A 13,892-nucleotide genomic window follows, 5' to 3' on the forward strand; every position below is an offset into this window, starting at 1 on the left:
TGGTTACGCAGGTGCTGCCCATAGTCCCATTGGCAGACTGGAGAGATGCAGCCAAGTTCACGAGCAGATGTGAGATGGACACAACCAACTCGCTAGGCAGAGCTGTTTCGTCGTTGGTGGCCTTACGGCACCACGCCTGGCTGAGGATGACTGACTTTTATGGGGATGTTCAAACATCGCTGATGGACATGCCCTTTGATGGTTCCTGTCTCTTCAGAGACCAGACTGACTCAGGTCTAGAGCACTTCAAGGGTAGTAGGGTTACAGCCATATCCTTGGGCCTTTCCATGGCCTCCCCTGGCAACCCCAGCACTCCTTTCACGGCCACAGAAGGAGATTCCAGCTGTCTCTTTACCCAGCCACCACTGCACGCAAGCTCCCTAGACTTTGCGAGTCCCCAGACAATGTGGGTCGAGCAGCCAGAGGTCATGCCAGTGTGCCACCCGTCTGACAGCCGTAGCCACCAAACCTCTTTAGTTCACCCTCCAGCCATCATGGGAACCAGTGGGAGGCAGACTTCACCATGACCTGCACCACTCGAGGTAGATAACCTCAGACCAATGGGGTTTCCAGATTGTCTGAAGGCACTACTCCCTCCCCTTTGTGACTACCCCTCAACCCATGCCAACTACTTGAGACGGGCTGATGGAGGACCATCTCTCCTTACTCCACCAGGAAGTGGTGGATCTCTTGACCAAGGGAGCCATAGAGAGGGTGCTGATGCCAGAAGTAGGTCATGGATGTTATTCCTGTTGCTTTTTAGTGCCAAAAAGGACGTAGGTCTTTGTCCTATCCTAGACGTGTGCCCTCTCAATTTCTTCCTGAAGGAGAAATTCAAAATGCTCATTCAAGGTCTGTCTGCCCTCGACCAAGGAGACTGGTTGGTAGTGTTGGATTTGCTGGATGCATTCCACCATATTCCCTCTTGTATGCCTACAATCCAGCGGTTCATGGTGGCCACAAGCGCTTTCAGTTTGGCGTGCTCCCTTTGGGCCTTACCAGCACCCCTCTGAGGTTCACCAAGGTGATGGCGTTAGTTGCAGCTCATCTATAGAGATTAGGGGTAGCAGTCTACCGCCGGATCGCCCTGCCCTCCACACTTTATCACCGCCAGACTACACCAGACTTCCTGCACTCTTCGGGGTTCACTCTCAAGGTGCCAAAGTCACACCTGACTCCTCTTAGATTTTCCTTTCATCAGAGCTGTTCTGGACCCGGCAGTTTCAGGCTAGTCATTCTGAATGGGGAGTCCATGATGTTCAGGCTATGATACTGATGTTTCAGCCTCTGCCCTCGGTTTTGGTGAAACTGACCCTGAGGCTGCTGGGCCTCATGCATCCTGTTTGTGACACATGCCTGCTGTCATATGCGGGCTCTGCAGTGGGACCTAAAGTTCCCCTGGGCGCACCATCAGGGGAATCAATCCGACATGGTCCAGATCTAGGAAGGAACTGCAAAAGACCTGCAGTGGTGCTTAATGAGAAGTGATTGGGTCAGCGGTAGAACCCTCTCCCTTCCCACTTGAATCTGACAGATGTCACTCCTGGTATGGGCCGGTCATCTGAGAGGTGGAGATCAGAGGCCTCTAGTCTCTGGCAGAATCCGGCCTCCACGTCAACCTAGTGGAGCTCCACGCAATCCGGCTGGCATGGCAAGCCTTCCAACCCTCCATCAAGGGAAGGCTAGTGTATGTGTTCATGGACAACACCATCACCATGTGGTACTGCAACAAACAAGCCGGTTTGGGGTTGTGGACCCTTTGTCAAGAGGCTGTGAGCCTCTGGACATGGCTGGAACATCTGGGCAAATCACTCATGGTTAAACACCTGGCGGGCTCTCTGAATGCCAGGGCAGATGAACTCAGCCGCAGATGCCTAGTGGATCATGAATTGCGTCTCAATCCACAGGTAGTGCTAGGGCTCTTTCAGCAGTGGGGAGAGCCTTGGTTAGATTTCTTTGCCACCACCTAGAACGCGCAATGTCAGCATTTTTGTGTGCTGGAGTTCCCCATTCTGCTCTTGCCCGGAGGCTCTTTTCGTTTAGTGGAGCACAGGCCTCCTGTACACCTTTCCGCCCATACCACTCCTGCCCAGTGTTCTCAACAAGATCCAGAATGACCTGGACCAAGCCATCCTTGTGACTCTGGACTGGGCTCGGCGAGTTTGGTATCCCGAGCTGTTGAGCATGGCCATCGGTCCTCAGCTGAACCTGCCCCTTTGGAGGGGATCTTCTGTCGCAGCAGCAGGGAAGGGTTCTCCACCCGAACCTAGCAACGCTGTGCCTTCATGCGTGGAGATTGAGTGACAACAGTTTTCGACCTTCTGCCCAAAGTCTGCACTGTTATCTTTACAGCCAGGCGTCCCTCCACCAAGACAATATACACCTGCTGTTGGGGCAAGTTTGTGGCAATGTTATGTAAAAAAAAAAATGTTGACTGCCTTTTAGCTCCCCTTTCTCGGGCTCTTCTACTTATTCTTTCTCTTGCCCAGCAGGGCTCTGCTTTGGGCACCTTAAAGTTCTATCGTTCTGCCATCTCCGCCTTGCTGTGGTTGCCAGATCAGCTAACCCTGTTAAAATCCCCTGTTGCAAATCGGTTTTGAAAGGTCAGCAGATGTTCCCACCTTCCCCCTTCATCATGCCTGAGTGAGACCTCAGTCTAGTACTCACTTTTCTGAAGTACTCTCCTTTTGAGCTACAGCACAACTGTCCTGTCAAGCTCCTTACCGTCAAGACGGCCTTTCTAGTGGCTGTTCCATCCACTTGGAGGGTCAGTAAACTCAAGGCTTTGAAGTCTGTGCCTCGCCACCTCAAAATCTTCCTGAACAAGCTGGTCCTTTACACCTGAGCTTTCTTCGTTCCAAAAGTGGTCTCTCCCTTTCATGTAGGTCAATCCATCATCCTATCTACATTTTACACTCTGCCGCATCCCTCTAAGTAAGAGGAGCGACACCACCAACTGGACCCAAAAAGAGCATTGTCATTCTACCTTGAGAGCACAAAAGAATTCTGGGTGACTACCAACTCTTTGTAGGGTATACCCGAGCTAAAAAAGGGAAGGTCGTTCAGAAACGGACCGTCTCCTGATGGATCGTGCTCTGCATTAAAATGTGCTACACATTGGCCAAGAGGCAACGCCTTGAGGGCTTGTGCGGTCAAACACTGCGTTAGCACGCAGAGTTCTGTTCCTGGAAATCTGTCAGGCAGCAACGTGGGCTTCTCTGCACACGTTCTACCAGGCACTGCTGCCTGAACAATCTGGTCCTTTGGGAGAGGCACTTTGCGTGTTCGATCCTGAAAGACTTTTTTGGTGTGAAACTTTCGCAGACCCACCCTCTGGAGGTATTGCTTGGGTATCTATTCTAATGTAAGGAATCTGCGGCTAGAAGTCTCTATCAGGTGAACAAGTTACTTACCTTTGGTAACTGCTTATCTGTTAAAGACTCTAACGGTAGATTACTTACCAACCCACCCATCCTCTCCAGCTCTGGGAACAGATTTCTAGGGACAGGGTACTCCCCTTTCAGGGCCCTAGTTTTTCATAACAGCGGTCAGTTTCTTTGTGGCTCCGCTCTCCTGGCATGGAAAGTTGTGAAAAGAAACTGACCTTATTGTGCTGAGGTAGCACCTATGTAGGCCCCGTGCACTTAACATCCGGCGAGGACGCATTGCGGAGCCAAACACCACCACCTACTGGTGCGCAGAGGTACTGCTCACAAAACAATTTCAGGTTCTAGTCTGACACCTGGGAATAATTCTAAGGTAAGGAAGGCAGCTAGATAATCTCTACTAGATCAATCAGTACATTTGTTGAGCCCACTACTCACCCGTGAGGGTCTTAAGGTGCTGGGAGAGGGGGCGGGGGGGAGTGCCGCTACTGTCTTGAGGTGTTTCCTGAATGTGAGGTGGTCCTGGGTTAGTCGTAGGTGGGTGGGGAGGAAGTTCCACGTCTTGGCTGCCAGTTAGGAGAATGATCTTCCTCCGGTGGTGGTTCTGCTGATCCGGGGAACGGTGGCGAGGGCGAGTCTGGCGGAGCGGAGTTTGCGTGCTGGAGTGTAGAACGCGAGGCGGTTGTTGAGGTTTTTAGGACCTATGTCGTGGAGCGCTTTGCGTGCGTGGGTGAGGAGCCTGAACGTGATTCTATTGTTGACGGGGAGCCAGTGCAGGTCTCTCAGGTGGGCTGTTATGTGGCTGTGGCGGGGAATGTCGAGGATGAGTCGTGCGGATGCGTTCTGTATACGTTGGAGTCTTTTCTGAAGTTTGACTGTGGTTCCTGCGTATAGGGCGTTTCCGTAGTCTAGCCGGCTGGTGACGAGGGCCTGGCTGACCGTCTTTCTAGTTCCGGTAGGAATCCACCGGAAGATCTTACGGAGCATGCGCAGGGTGTTAAAGCATGAAGATGAGATGGCGTTGTCCTCGTGAGAGAGGAGTCCAGGATGAATGCCAGGTTGTGTGTGTGGTCAGTGGGTATCTGTGTGGTGCCCAGTTCTGTGGGCCACCAGGAGTCGTCCCAGACGGATGGGGATGGTCTGAGGATGAGGACTTCCGTCTTATCTGAGTTCAGTTTCAGACGGCTGAATTTCATCCATTCAGCTACGTTTTTCATTCCTTCCTGGAGGTTGAGTTTGAAGGTGGCAGGGTCTTTGGTGAGGGAGAGTATCAGCTGGAAGTCGTCGGTGTATGAGATGATGTTGAGGTTGTGTTTGCGTGCAATGGTGGCGAGGGGGCTCATGTAGATATTGAAGAGGGTTGGGCTGAGCGATGAGCCTTGGGGTATGCCACAGATCTCTGAGCGAAAGGGAGGGAGGCGGACTCTCTGGGTTCTGTCGGAGAGGAATGAGGTGATCCAGTCCAGGGCTTTACCTTCGACCCCGGTGTTGTGGAGGTGGGTTATTAGGTTTTACCAAGGCATTACCAAAGGTAAGTAACTGCTCCCACTTCTGCGCTGCCTGCTTCATTGATTTTTAAAAACCTGTGTATTTTTTTAAGCTCACAGCTGTATCCTGCTACTAGACTGCTTGCTACCCCACTAGTCCGTTGCTCCCTCATCCCTTTTTCCCACTTTATTTATCGGTATTATTTATTTGTGCAAGGGCCAGAGAGTTGTGCACACTCGGTGCTTAAACAAAAAGGAAAAAGATGTGTGAGAAAAGGGAGAATTGAAAGGACACAAATAATGCGCCTATGATCCACACACAAAGAGGAATGAAAGCCCACGCATGCAGACAGCGCATGCCCCGTCTAGGTGACAACACCTAAAAATGGGCCATACTTTTGTGTAAGGAGTTTAAAAGTCAATCTGTTATTGTCCCACGCACACTTCATCCTCCCCATGTGCATGTGCTTTCCACTTCCTGGCTTGAATTATTTTCTGAAGCAGGAGAATGGGATCAATTTCCGAAGCCTTAAAATAATTTCAGGATTTTTATTTTTAACGGTTTGAAAGGTGGCGCTGAGCAGCAGTGTTTCTGTAGATGGCCTCATGCTTCAGCCAGTTGATGTCTTAGAGGCCTGTCAGTCCTGAGCATATCACATTTGCTTTGTGTCTCCACATGGTTTCTTTTTACTCCTTGGGAAACCTAAATCTTTCTGGAAGTTTTTTGTGAACAATGGATGTTCTTCTTTAAAGTGTAATCAGTGCAGGTGGGGGGAGGGGGGAGTAAATATTCATCCTTATGTGAAGACATGGCACTCTAATGCCTCCACTTTCAGTAGATGAGACCTGCAGCTACCCAATGACAGGATTGAATTCTGCTTCAAAAGCTGTTAAAAGTATATATGTGTGTGTACGGTGGGCACTGAGCGTATATGGCCTGCGAATTAGCATGGCATAGGGAAACTATCACAAGATGTGAGAGGTACCCTTACAAGTAAGGTCAGTAGTAAAAAGACAAAATGGTGTCTCCATGTGACTTAGATTCCTTGTACACTAACCACTGTTCTATTTACTCATTCATCCACACACTTCATTGCTAAACCCATTCATATGTGATAATGTTGACTTTATTACTATTTTGATATTAATACAAAAACACTATTAAAATCTTAAAACAATGTGATTACAAATTGAAAGTGGGAACTTGTGTTGGCCACCAATTTCTAATGTCTGTATAAAGAAAATTCATAGATTACAAACACATTGAGTCATAGAAATCACACAAAAAAATACATTTTCGAATCTGGCCTGTAGCCACCAAAATTTAAAACCATATAGTTGTCGATGCGGCGTTTCGATGGATGATATTTGATTAAAAACCACCTTCTTCAGGACAAGGAATCGGGACACCTGATCTTGCTGATGGGAATACCAAAGAGGTTGAGGAGTTTATTATGTAGCACTTCGTTCAACTGGAGAAAGGTACTCGTGTAAGAAGTCGAAGAACAAAGGCACCTTTGAGGTTCTAAAAGAGAAAGAGAACAGCGGGAGATTAATCAAATAGAGTGCCTCCTTATATAACAGTGTGAGTTGGAGTGTCAAGGAACACAAACTTGGAAGGGTGCAAAGAAAGTATCCTTAGAAAGAATGGCAATGCATCTCGGAAGTGACTTTTGGTATCCATGTGCTTCCGATGGAAAACAATCAAACAGATGATTGTTGTCACAAAGTTAATGTCCTGAAGGAGGATTCCGTGCCAACGCCAAAGCTATAAAAAACAATATGTAGGCCAAACAGTGAATGACCTCCGTGCACGATTCAGGAACCACATATCAGCAATAATTAATAAGAAATTGACCAGCCTGTAGCCAGTCATTTTAACCCTGAAGATCATTTTCTATCAGATTTGAGGATTTTCCCTGTGGAACATGTCTTAAAGGAGGAACTACTGGGCTCCAAAGGGAACTTCTGGATGTACTGTTTAAAATCACTGCATCCAGATGGACTGAACATTACTGACAGTCCAAACTGATTGCTGAATATCTCGAGCTCTCAGGACTGCATTGATTCCACATTCCAAATGGAATCTTCACTCATGAAGCTTTTTGAAAATTCAGCTGTCATCTGTGCAGCCACTGAGCAAACCATCTTGTACTACCTGAGGAAGGTGGAAGCTGAAACGTAGTGGAAAAAATGTTCTTTGTTAAATCCATCTGTTTGAGTCACTTCTTTTTTGGAAATATATATATATGTGTGTGTGTGTGTGTGTGTGTGTATATATATATATATATATATATATATATATATATATGTATGTATGTGTATGTACATATTCTATATCTTCTTCCCTTATATCTTAGGTTTAAAATGTACAAACGTTTCTGAATGCAATCACTATCAATTTTGAAAGTGATGATTTAAGTTATATCTGCTTGTCTAATGGTTGACAAAAAGGATTTGACACACTTGGAAAGATGCATGAAAAAATGTGTTGCTAACTGCTAGCTACTCTGATTCAAGCATGGGAATCTTGGAAAGGTCCATTACTGGAGTAAGAAAATGAAAGGTCCAATACTCGAGTAAGAAAATAAGATACTTACCTATAACTGTAGCTCTCCGGTATTGGATTTTTGCAGGTGTATCGTTTGCACGCTTGCTGTAAAAATCTGAGGGTCTTGCGTTCTCTCAGGAGTGTTTAAGAGGGCGAGAGGTCCTAATAGGTTCAGGGTTGACTTTTGGTCTCCTTTACAAAACAATAGACATAGGTTAAAAAACTGAAATGGGTTTAGGCCTAGTTTATGCTTTGTATTAGCTTTACATTGCTATTTTGATGTACCAGGGACTCCCATCTTGACAATGGGGAATGATTCAAGCATGTGAATCTATAAAGATTCCAATACTGGAGAACTACAGTTACAGGTAAGTAACTTATTTTCCTACTGGGTGATATTGGTTCACACCACTTGCTATGGAAAGAACCTGCAGAGAATTGACTTCATGGTGGATCTTTGCATGTTTAAGATTCTCAAGTATTCTTGTCCTAAAACTGTAGCGTTTAGAATTTTTAACTTCTGATCATCTTAACGTTTTTCTTTGTTGCTGTATGTGAGAAGAACTTCAGAAAACATGTTGAATTGATGTATAATCAACCATTGTCTCTTCTTAGACCCAGGCTTAAAAATGTGGACAGGAGTACTGCCCAACAGCTGGCAGTAACCGTGGGCAATGTCACAGTAATCATCACAGACTTTAAAGAAAAGACTCGCTCATCCTCCACGTCGTCCTCTACGGTGGCCTCTAGTGCTGGATCTGAACAGCAGAACCAGAGCAGCTCTGGGTCCGAGAGCACCGACAAAGGCTCCTCCCGCTCGTCAACGCCAAAGGGTGACATGTCGGCAGTGAACGATGAATCTTTCTGAGAAGGAATTGCACATGGAATTGTGTAAACTTTGATTCGGGGTATGAAATCCCGCCTTCCAGCTGCCTGTGTTGCTTGCTGTCCTGGATATCCTTCTGTGCTCTCCTGGACATGAACCTCTTGCTGACGCTGCTGGGCTCACATGTGGTAGACTGGGCCATTGACCACCAACGGATTTCATGCCCGGATGATTGCTCCCGGCACTTTTATGTATTCCATTGTTTTACATGATTTTCCTAATAATCATTTATAATTCAATGTGCGCCTGACTATGTTTTCTATACAAATTCCTGTGCACAATTTTCCATGGACATTAACTATTTGTTTATTTTTTTTTTTATTTATTGCATTCACAAAGCCCATCTTCTTTCTGTATACCCTTTTCTACATTTTATTTTGCCCTTGATAGTGTTCACTTGTACCACATACTACCAATTTTTATACATCTATATAGATATAAATGTGTATATAAATAAGTATATATAAAGGGTTATTTGAAACCAATACATGGAAACACTGGTGCTTGATACACTGTAAGTGATGAGACTATAAAACACTTCTGATTTAGGACAGATTTGGACTTTTCCTCACACAGGTGCTAAAAATGACTGTACATGAAATGTCTGCTAAGTACAACTAAGATGTACTAAGACCTTTTTTTAATTACAGACTCAAAAATCTAGCGAGGATTCCAAACTTACATGATAGCACCAGAGCAGATTTAATTCTCCTGACTGGTTGAGAAGTTGGGCCTTCCTATCGAGGGATTCAAGCCCGCAGTGTAATTGCAGGTCGTAGTGCATTTGTAATGCATTTTATCATTGCATACTCTTGTACACTGTCACTTTGTAATGTCTTATGTTTGCTGGTACACAAACATAGCTAAAGTACTTAAGTCAAACCCTTGGGACATTAGGGATACAGTTTTACCGAGACATAAGTGAAACTGTAAGACTTACGGGGATGGTTCGAAATCTCGCCGTGGTGATGGTATCGCACGTCCTTGGTCGCCAACTTTCATTAGAGGCCATGCCTTACCGGACTGAAGACCAATTTGAAGATTTGTGATAACCAGAAGTTAGTCTTCGTCCAAAATTCTGTAGCATATAAACTTAGCTCTTTAAACTGCTTTTCAACACTTTGGCACTCGAATCAAAACCTATCCTGCACATCATAATGTATGGAGGAGGAGAGCTTTGCCTGTAAGACAGGCCCTCCCAGCATCCTCCTCTCTGTATAATGATGGTGGTGTGAGTATTTATCTTGACACAACTATCGCATGTATTCCTCTGTGCAAAGGTAAATGAACATATGTATAGCAGATCTGGGGCTCCACCCACCTTTATTATAACGTGCTTAAAATACACAGGCGATAGGTTTCAGGTGAACATTTGTTTTTGGTCTTAAAGTGTCCAAGTGGTACTTCGAATTCACATTACTACTCGAAAGGTCAACTTGCAAAAAGTAGAACAAAATTGTCCCCCCTCAAAAACTCCAAAATGTTGACAGTGCTAGAAAAGTCAGGAATGTTCGTGGGTTCTCTAGTAAATTTGTGTTACTACTCGTCATGCAGTTTGAAGCCTCTTGCTTTTTGTTCTGGGTTGGTTAGTTGCTTTCCTGATGCAAGGCTGTGACATTTATAAAGCGCCTTGCAATCCTATGACATCCGAGCTCTATATTGTAGCCCGGAGTGTCCAATATAGAAGACACTTTGTGAATTGAAATCCATGGATTTCCCATGAGCGTCAAATAACTATATTGATATGTTTGCCTTTCAAGACAAACGTTGTTGTGCAATCACCTTCCTTCTCGCAACGCCCAGAAAATACTTCAATGCAAAACATGTTATGCAGATAGTAGTTCTTCATGAAGAATGAAATGCAGAGTAGAGAGATTGTGTCCCTATAACTCATGTGAAAAGCGGAATTGTGTTTTGTTCTCTCCATAAGCAGTGGCTGGAAACCTTGCTGCAGGCAGTAGGGACTGTAGAAGCATGGTCACCCCAGGCCATGCCCCACCCGTGCTTGCTCCACAGTGGAACAAGCATGGTCACCCCCAGGCCATGCCCCACCCGTGCTTGCTCCACAGTGGAACAAGCATGGCCAGCCCCAGGCCATGCCCCACCCGTGCTTGCTCCACAGTTGGACAAGCATGGCCAGCCCCAGGCCATGCCCCACCCGTGCTTGCTCCACAGTGGGACAAGCATGGTCACCCCAAGGCCATGCCCCACCTGTGCTTGCTCCACAGTGGGACAAGCATGGCCAGCCCCAGGCCATGCCCCACCCGTGCTTGCTCCACAGTGGAACAAGCATGGCCAGCCCCAGGCCATGCCCCACCCGTGCTTGCTCCACAGTGGGACAAGCATGGGTGGGACAAGCATGGCCAGCCCCAGGCCATGCCCCACCCGTGCTTGCTCCACAGTGGGACAAGCATGGTCACCCCCAGGCCATGCCCCACCCGTGCTTGCTCCACAGTGGAACAAGCATGGTCACCCCCAGGCCATGCCCCACCCGTGCTTGCTCCACAGTGGAACAAGCATGGCCAGCCCCAGGCCATGCCCCACCCGTGCTTGCTCCACAGTTGGACAAGCATGGCCAGCCCCAGGCCATGCCCCACCCGTGCTTGCTCCACAGTGGGACAAGCATGGTCACCCCAAGGCCATGCCCCACCTGTGCTTGCTCCACAGTGGAACAAGCATGGCCAGCCCCAGGCCATGCCCCACCCGTGCTTGCTCCACAGTGGAACAAGCATGGCCAGCCCCAGGCCATGCCCCACCCGTGCTTGCTCCACAGTGGGACAAGCATGGGTGGGACAAGCATGGCCAGCCCCAGGCCATGCCCCACCCGTGCTTGCTCCACAGTGGGACAAGCATGGTCACCCCCAGGCCATGCCCCACCTGTGCTTGCTCCACAGTGGGACAAGCATGGGTGGGACAAGCATGGTCCGCCCCAGGCCATGCCCCACCCGTGCTTGTTCCACAGTGGGACACGCATGGCCAGCCCCAGGCCATGCCCCACCCGTGCTTGCTCCACAGTGGAACAAGCATGGCCAGCCCCAGGCCATGCCCCACCCGTGCTTGCTCCACAGTGGGACAAGCATGGTCACCCCAAGGCCATGCCCCACCTGTGCTTGCTCCACAGTGAGACAAGCATGGCCAGCCCTAGGCCATTCCCCACCTGTGCTTGCTCCACAGTGGGACAAGCATGGGTGGGACAAGCATGGTCACCCCAGGCCATGCCCCACTCGTGCTTGCTCCACAGTGGGACAAGCATGGTCACTCCCAGGCCATGCCCCACCCGTGCTTGCTCCACAGTGGGACAAGCATGGGTGGGACAAGCATGGTCCGCCCTTGGCCATGCCCCACCCGTGCTTGCTCCACAGTGGGTCAAGCATGGTCACCCCAGGCCATGGCCCACCCGTGCTTGCTCCACAGTGGGACTGGTTTACTCTTGAATCCATTGTCCTCTAACATCAACAGTCTCTTGTTAGACTGCTTGCCTGCCTTGCTTCTTTAGACAGCCGGTTGCTCTAAATACCCTTATAATTTGATTTGTGTACCTTTAATCGGGAAACTAAGCAATCTATAAAAGATTCACAGCTGCTGCGTTGTCCAATGTTTTTTCCAAATTTTAATGTGTACCTATTTTTCATAGTTTATCCTTTGTTGTCTCACAAAGGTATTTATTTATAATATAGCATTCTTTGCGTTTTGTACTCTTGCATGTTTCTAAGGAAATCTTTTGCTGCCTGCACCCCAGGATAATGGGCTACTGTGAAATCTGGATTTAGAGTTTGATTCTTCTGGTCACTTATACCAGAGGTTTAAATTGCATGTGGTCAAGCTTTTTGGATCACTTTTTTATCTGTGATGCCAACATTTCGAGCTCTACTCTGTTGCTGCATTTCAAGAAGTCTAATTTTGCCACAGAGGTATGCTGTCTCCTGTAGCTTTTTTTTTTTGCACACAACTTAAAAAACATCTTCAAGTGTAGCGAATTCCTACACGCACTAAACGAATCCTCTAGAACAAAATACGCAAAATTGAAAGGAGCAAATTACAATATATTTACAAGTGCTTGATTAGATCGCCTTGCATTTTAATAGCGTTCAGTAACTTGCAGATTCCACGCTGTAGGATGGATTGTCGTCTTTGCTCCTTGACTCCTGCCTATTTATAAGTAAACTGGTTTGCAGCAATTTCTGAAATCAAGTCAGCAAGTTACTTGGTGTTAATTGATGAACTTTTCTAATGGTGGTAGTCGGTTTCTCATCTGACAGATCATCTTCCCTCTTCCTGTCCACACCTAACACCTGTTCTTGAAATGAATTTCACTCGATGCATTGAACCCTTGATTATTTGTGTTATCAAGCGAGAACTATGGAGGGCTGTTACCAAGAGGAGAGGTGATTGTCAGTGGCAGCAGGCAGCACAGCGAAGTGGAGTTTGAAGTTCAGCTCTTGCAGATGGAGCTTTTGATGGTAATTTGGAGCACAGAAGAGACACGTTTTTTCACTTGTTAGAATATTAGCTGCGTGGGTATTAGAATATCAGAAATTCTCGATTTATTCTGCATCAGATTGGTTACTGTGATTTGTATATGATACAAATGTTTAAACTGTGATCGGCAAACACTGTTGAAGATGGGCTACGTGTCTGCCATTTTTTCAATTTGCAATATTTCTTGGTTTACAACTGGTTGAAACAGATGTTTTGTTTTTTACCCCTACATGGTTCCACTAACTAAATGAACCTTTTTTTTATTTATTAAAACCCGAAGGTGTAGCCTATCTAATTAACTTTGTGATCTTGAAGCCACATTCTTTCAATTGTGATTCGTACACATCAGTTCTGAATTCATGCCAATATGCTGCTGCTGCCTCTTTCTGAATCCCAATGAAATCCAGACTAAAAAGGCAGATCTCTGCAAATGTAACTAGAAGAGATGGGTCATGTACTTTCGCTTCCATAGAAAAACTCCTTTACTTCACCTTGATTCTGACCCTCCCCGTGAGAAGACCTTTCACTGAACTGAAGATCACCATTTTCTTTCCCTTTTTTTGTGTGTAGTTCTATATATTGGTAAATCCAAAAGCATTTGAAACTAGTGAAGAGGTTGTAAAGTTAAGTTTTGATGGTAGGGTGGGGTGAAAATGAGCAGTTCTCCAGCATCGTATCTTTCGTATAGTCACACACTTGGCTCATTCTCCATCGTCCGTTTGAGAATATCAGCCTCGCGACATGGAATAATTCAAGCATTTAAATGTATAAAAGGTAGAAGGGCTGGAGAACTGGTTACTGGTCAGTAATTTATTTTGCCTTGACTATAGGAAGCAATGCTAACAGATCTATGCAATTATAAAGCTTCGGTTTTTGGATATGTGTAAACCAACTGTACATATGGTTCCTCATACAAAACCAGTAAACCTTGCAGTTTTGTCTCTTCATTCAGATGTCTTTATGAAACTTTCTTTTGCTTGACTCACTCAAATTGAATTGTAATGTCTATAAGAATCACAGAAGTCATGTTTCAAGTTCTCTGCATGCTGCAAGAGGAAAGTCGACCTTGCGACAAGACGTAGATACTAAAATGGTTTAGTTTA

The 13,892-nt window shown here is 46.5% G+C and overlaps 1 protein-coding gene across 1 annotated transcript in view; it reads left to right on the forward strand.

Moving 5' to 3' along the window:
* The window catches only part of RYBP (RING1 and YY1 binding protein), a 285,053-nt gene extending 274,130 nt beyond the window's left edge, over window positions 1-10,923 (forward strand). The window contains exon 5 of the mRNA XM_078661879.1: window positions 8,040-10,923. Within this exon, the coding sequence (XP_078518005.1) occupies window positions 8,040-8,292 (253 nt within the window). The 3' untranslated portion in view covers window positions 8,293-10,923. The remainder of the gene's footprint in view (window positions 1-8,039) is intronic.
* The last annotated feature ends 2,969 nt before the right edge of the window (window positions 10,924-13,892 follow it).

This window comes from Lissotriton helveticus, chromosome 9, assembly GCF_964261635.1.
Source record: "Lissotriton helveticus chromosome 9, aLisHel1.1, whole genome shotgun sequence".
Taxonomy (NCBI): Eukaryota; Metazoa; Chordata; class Amphibia; order Caudata; family Salamandridae; genus Lissotriton; species Lissotriton helveticus.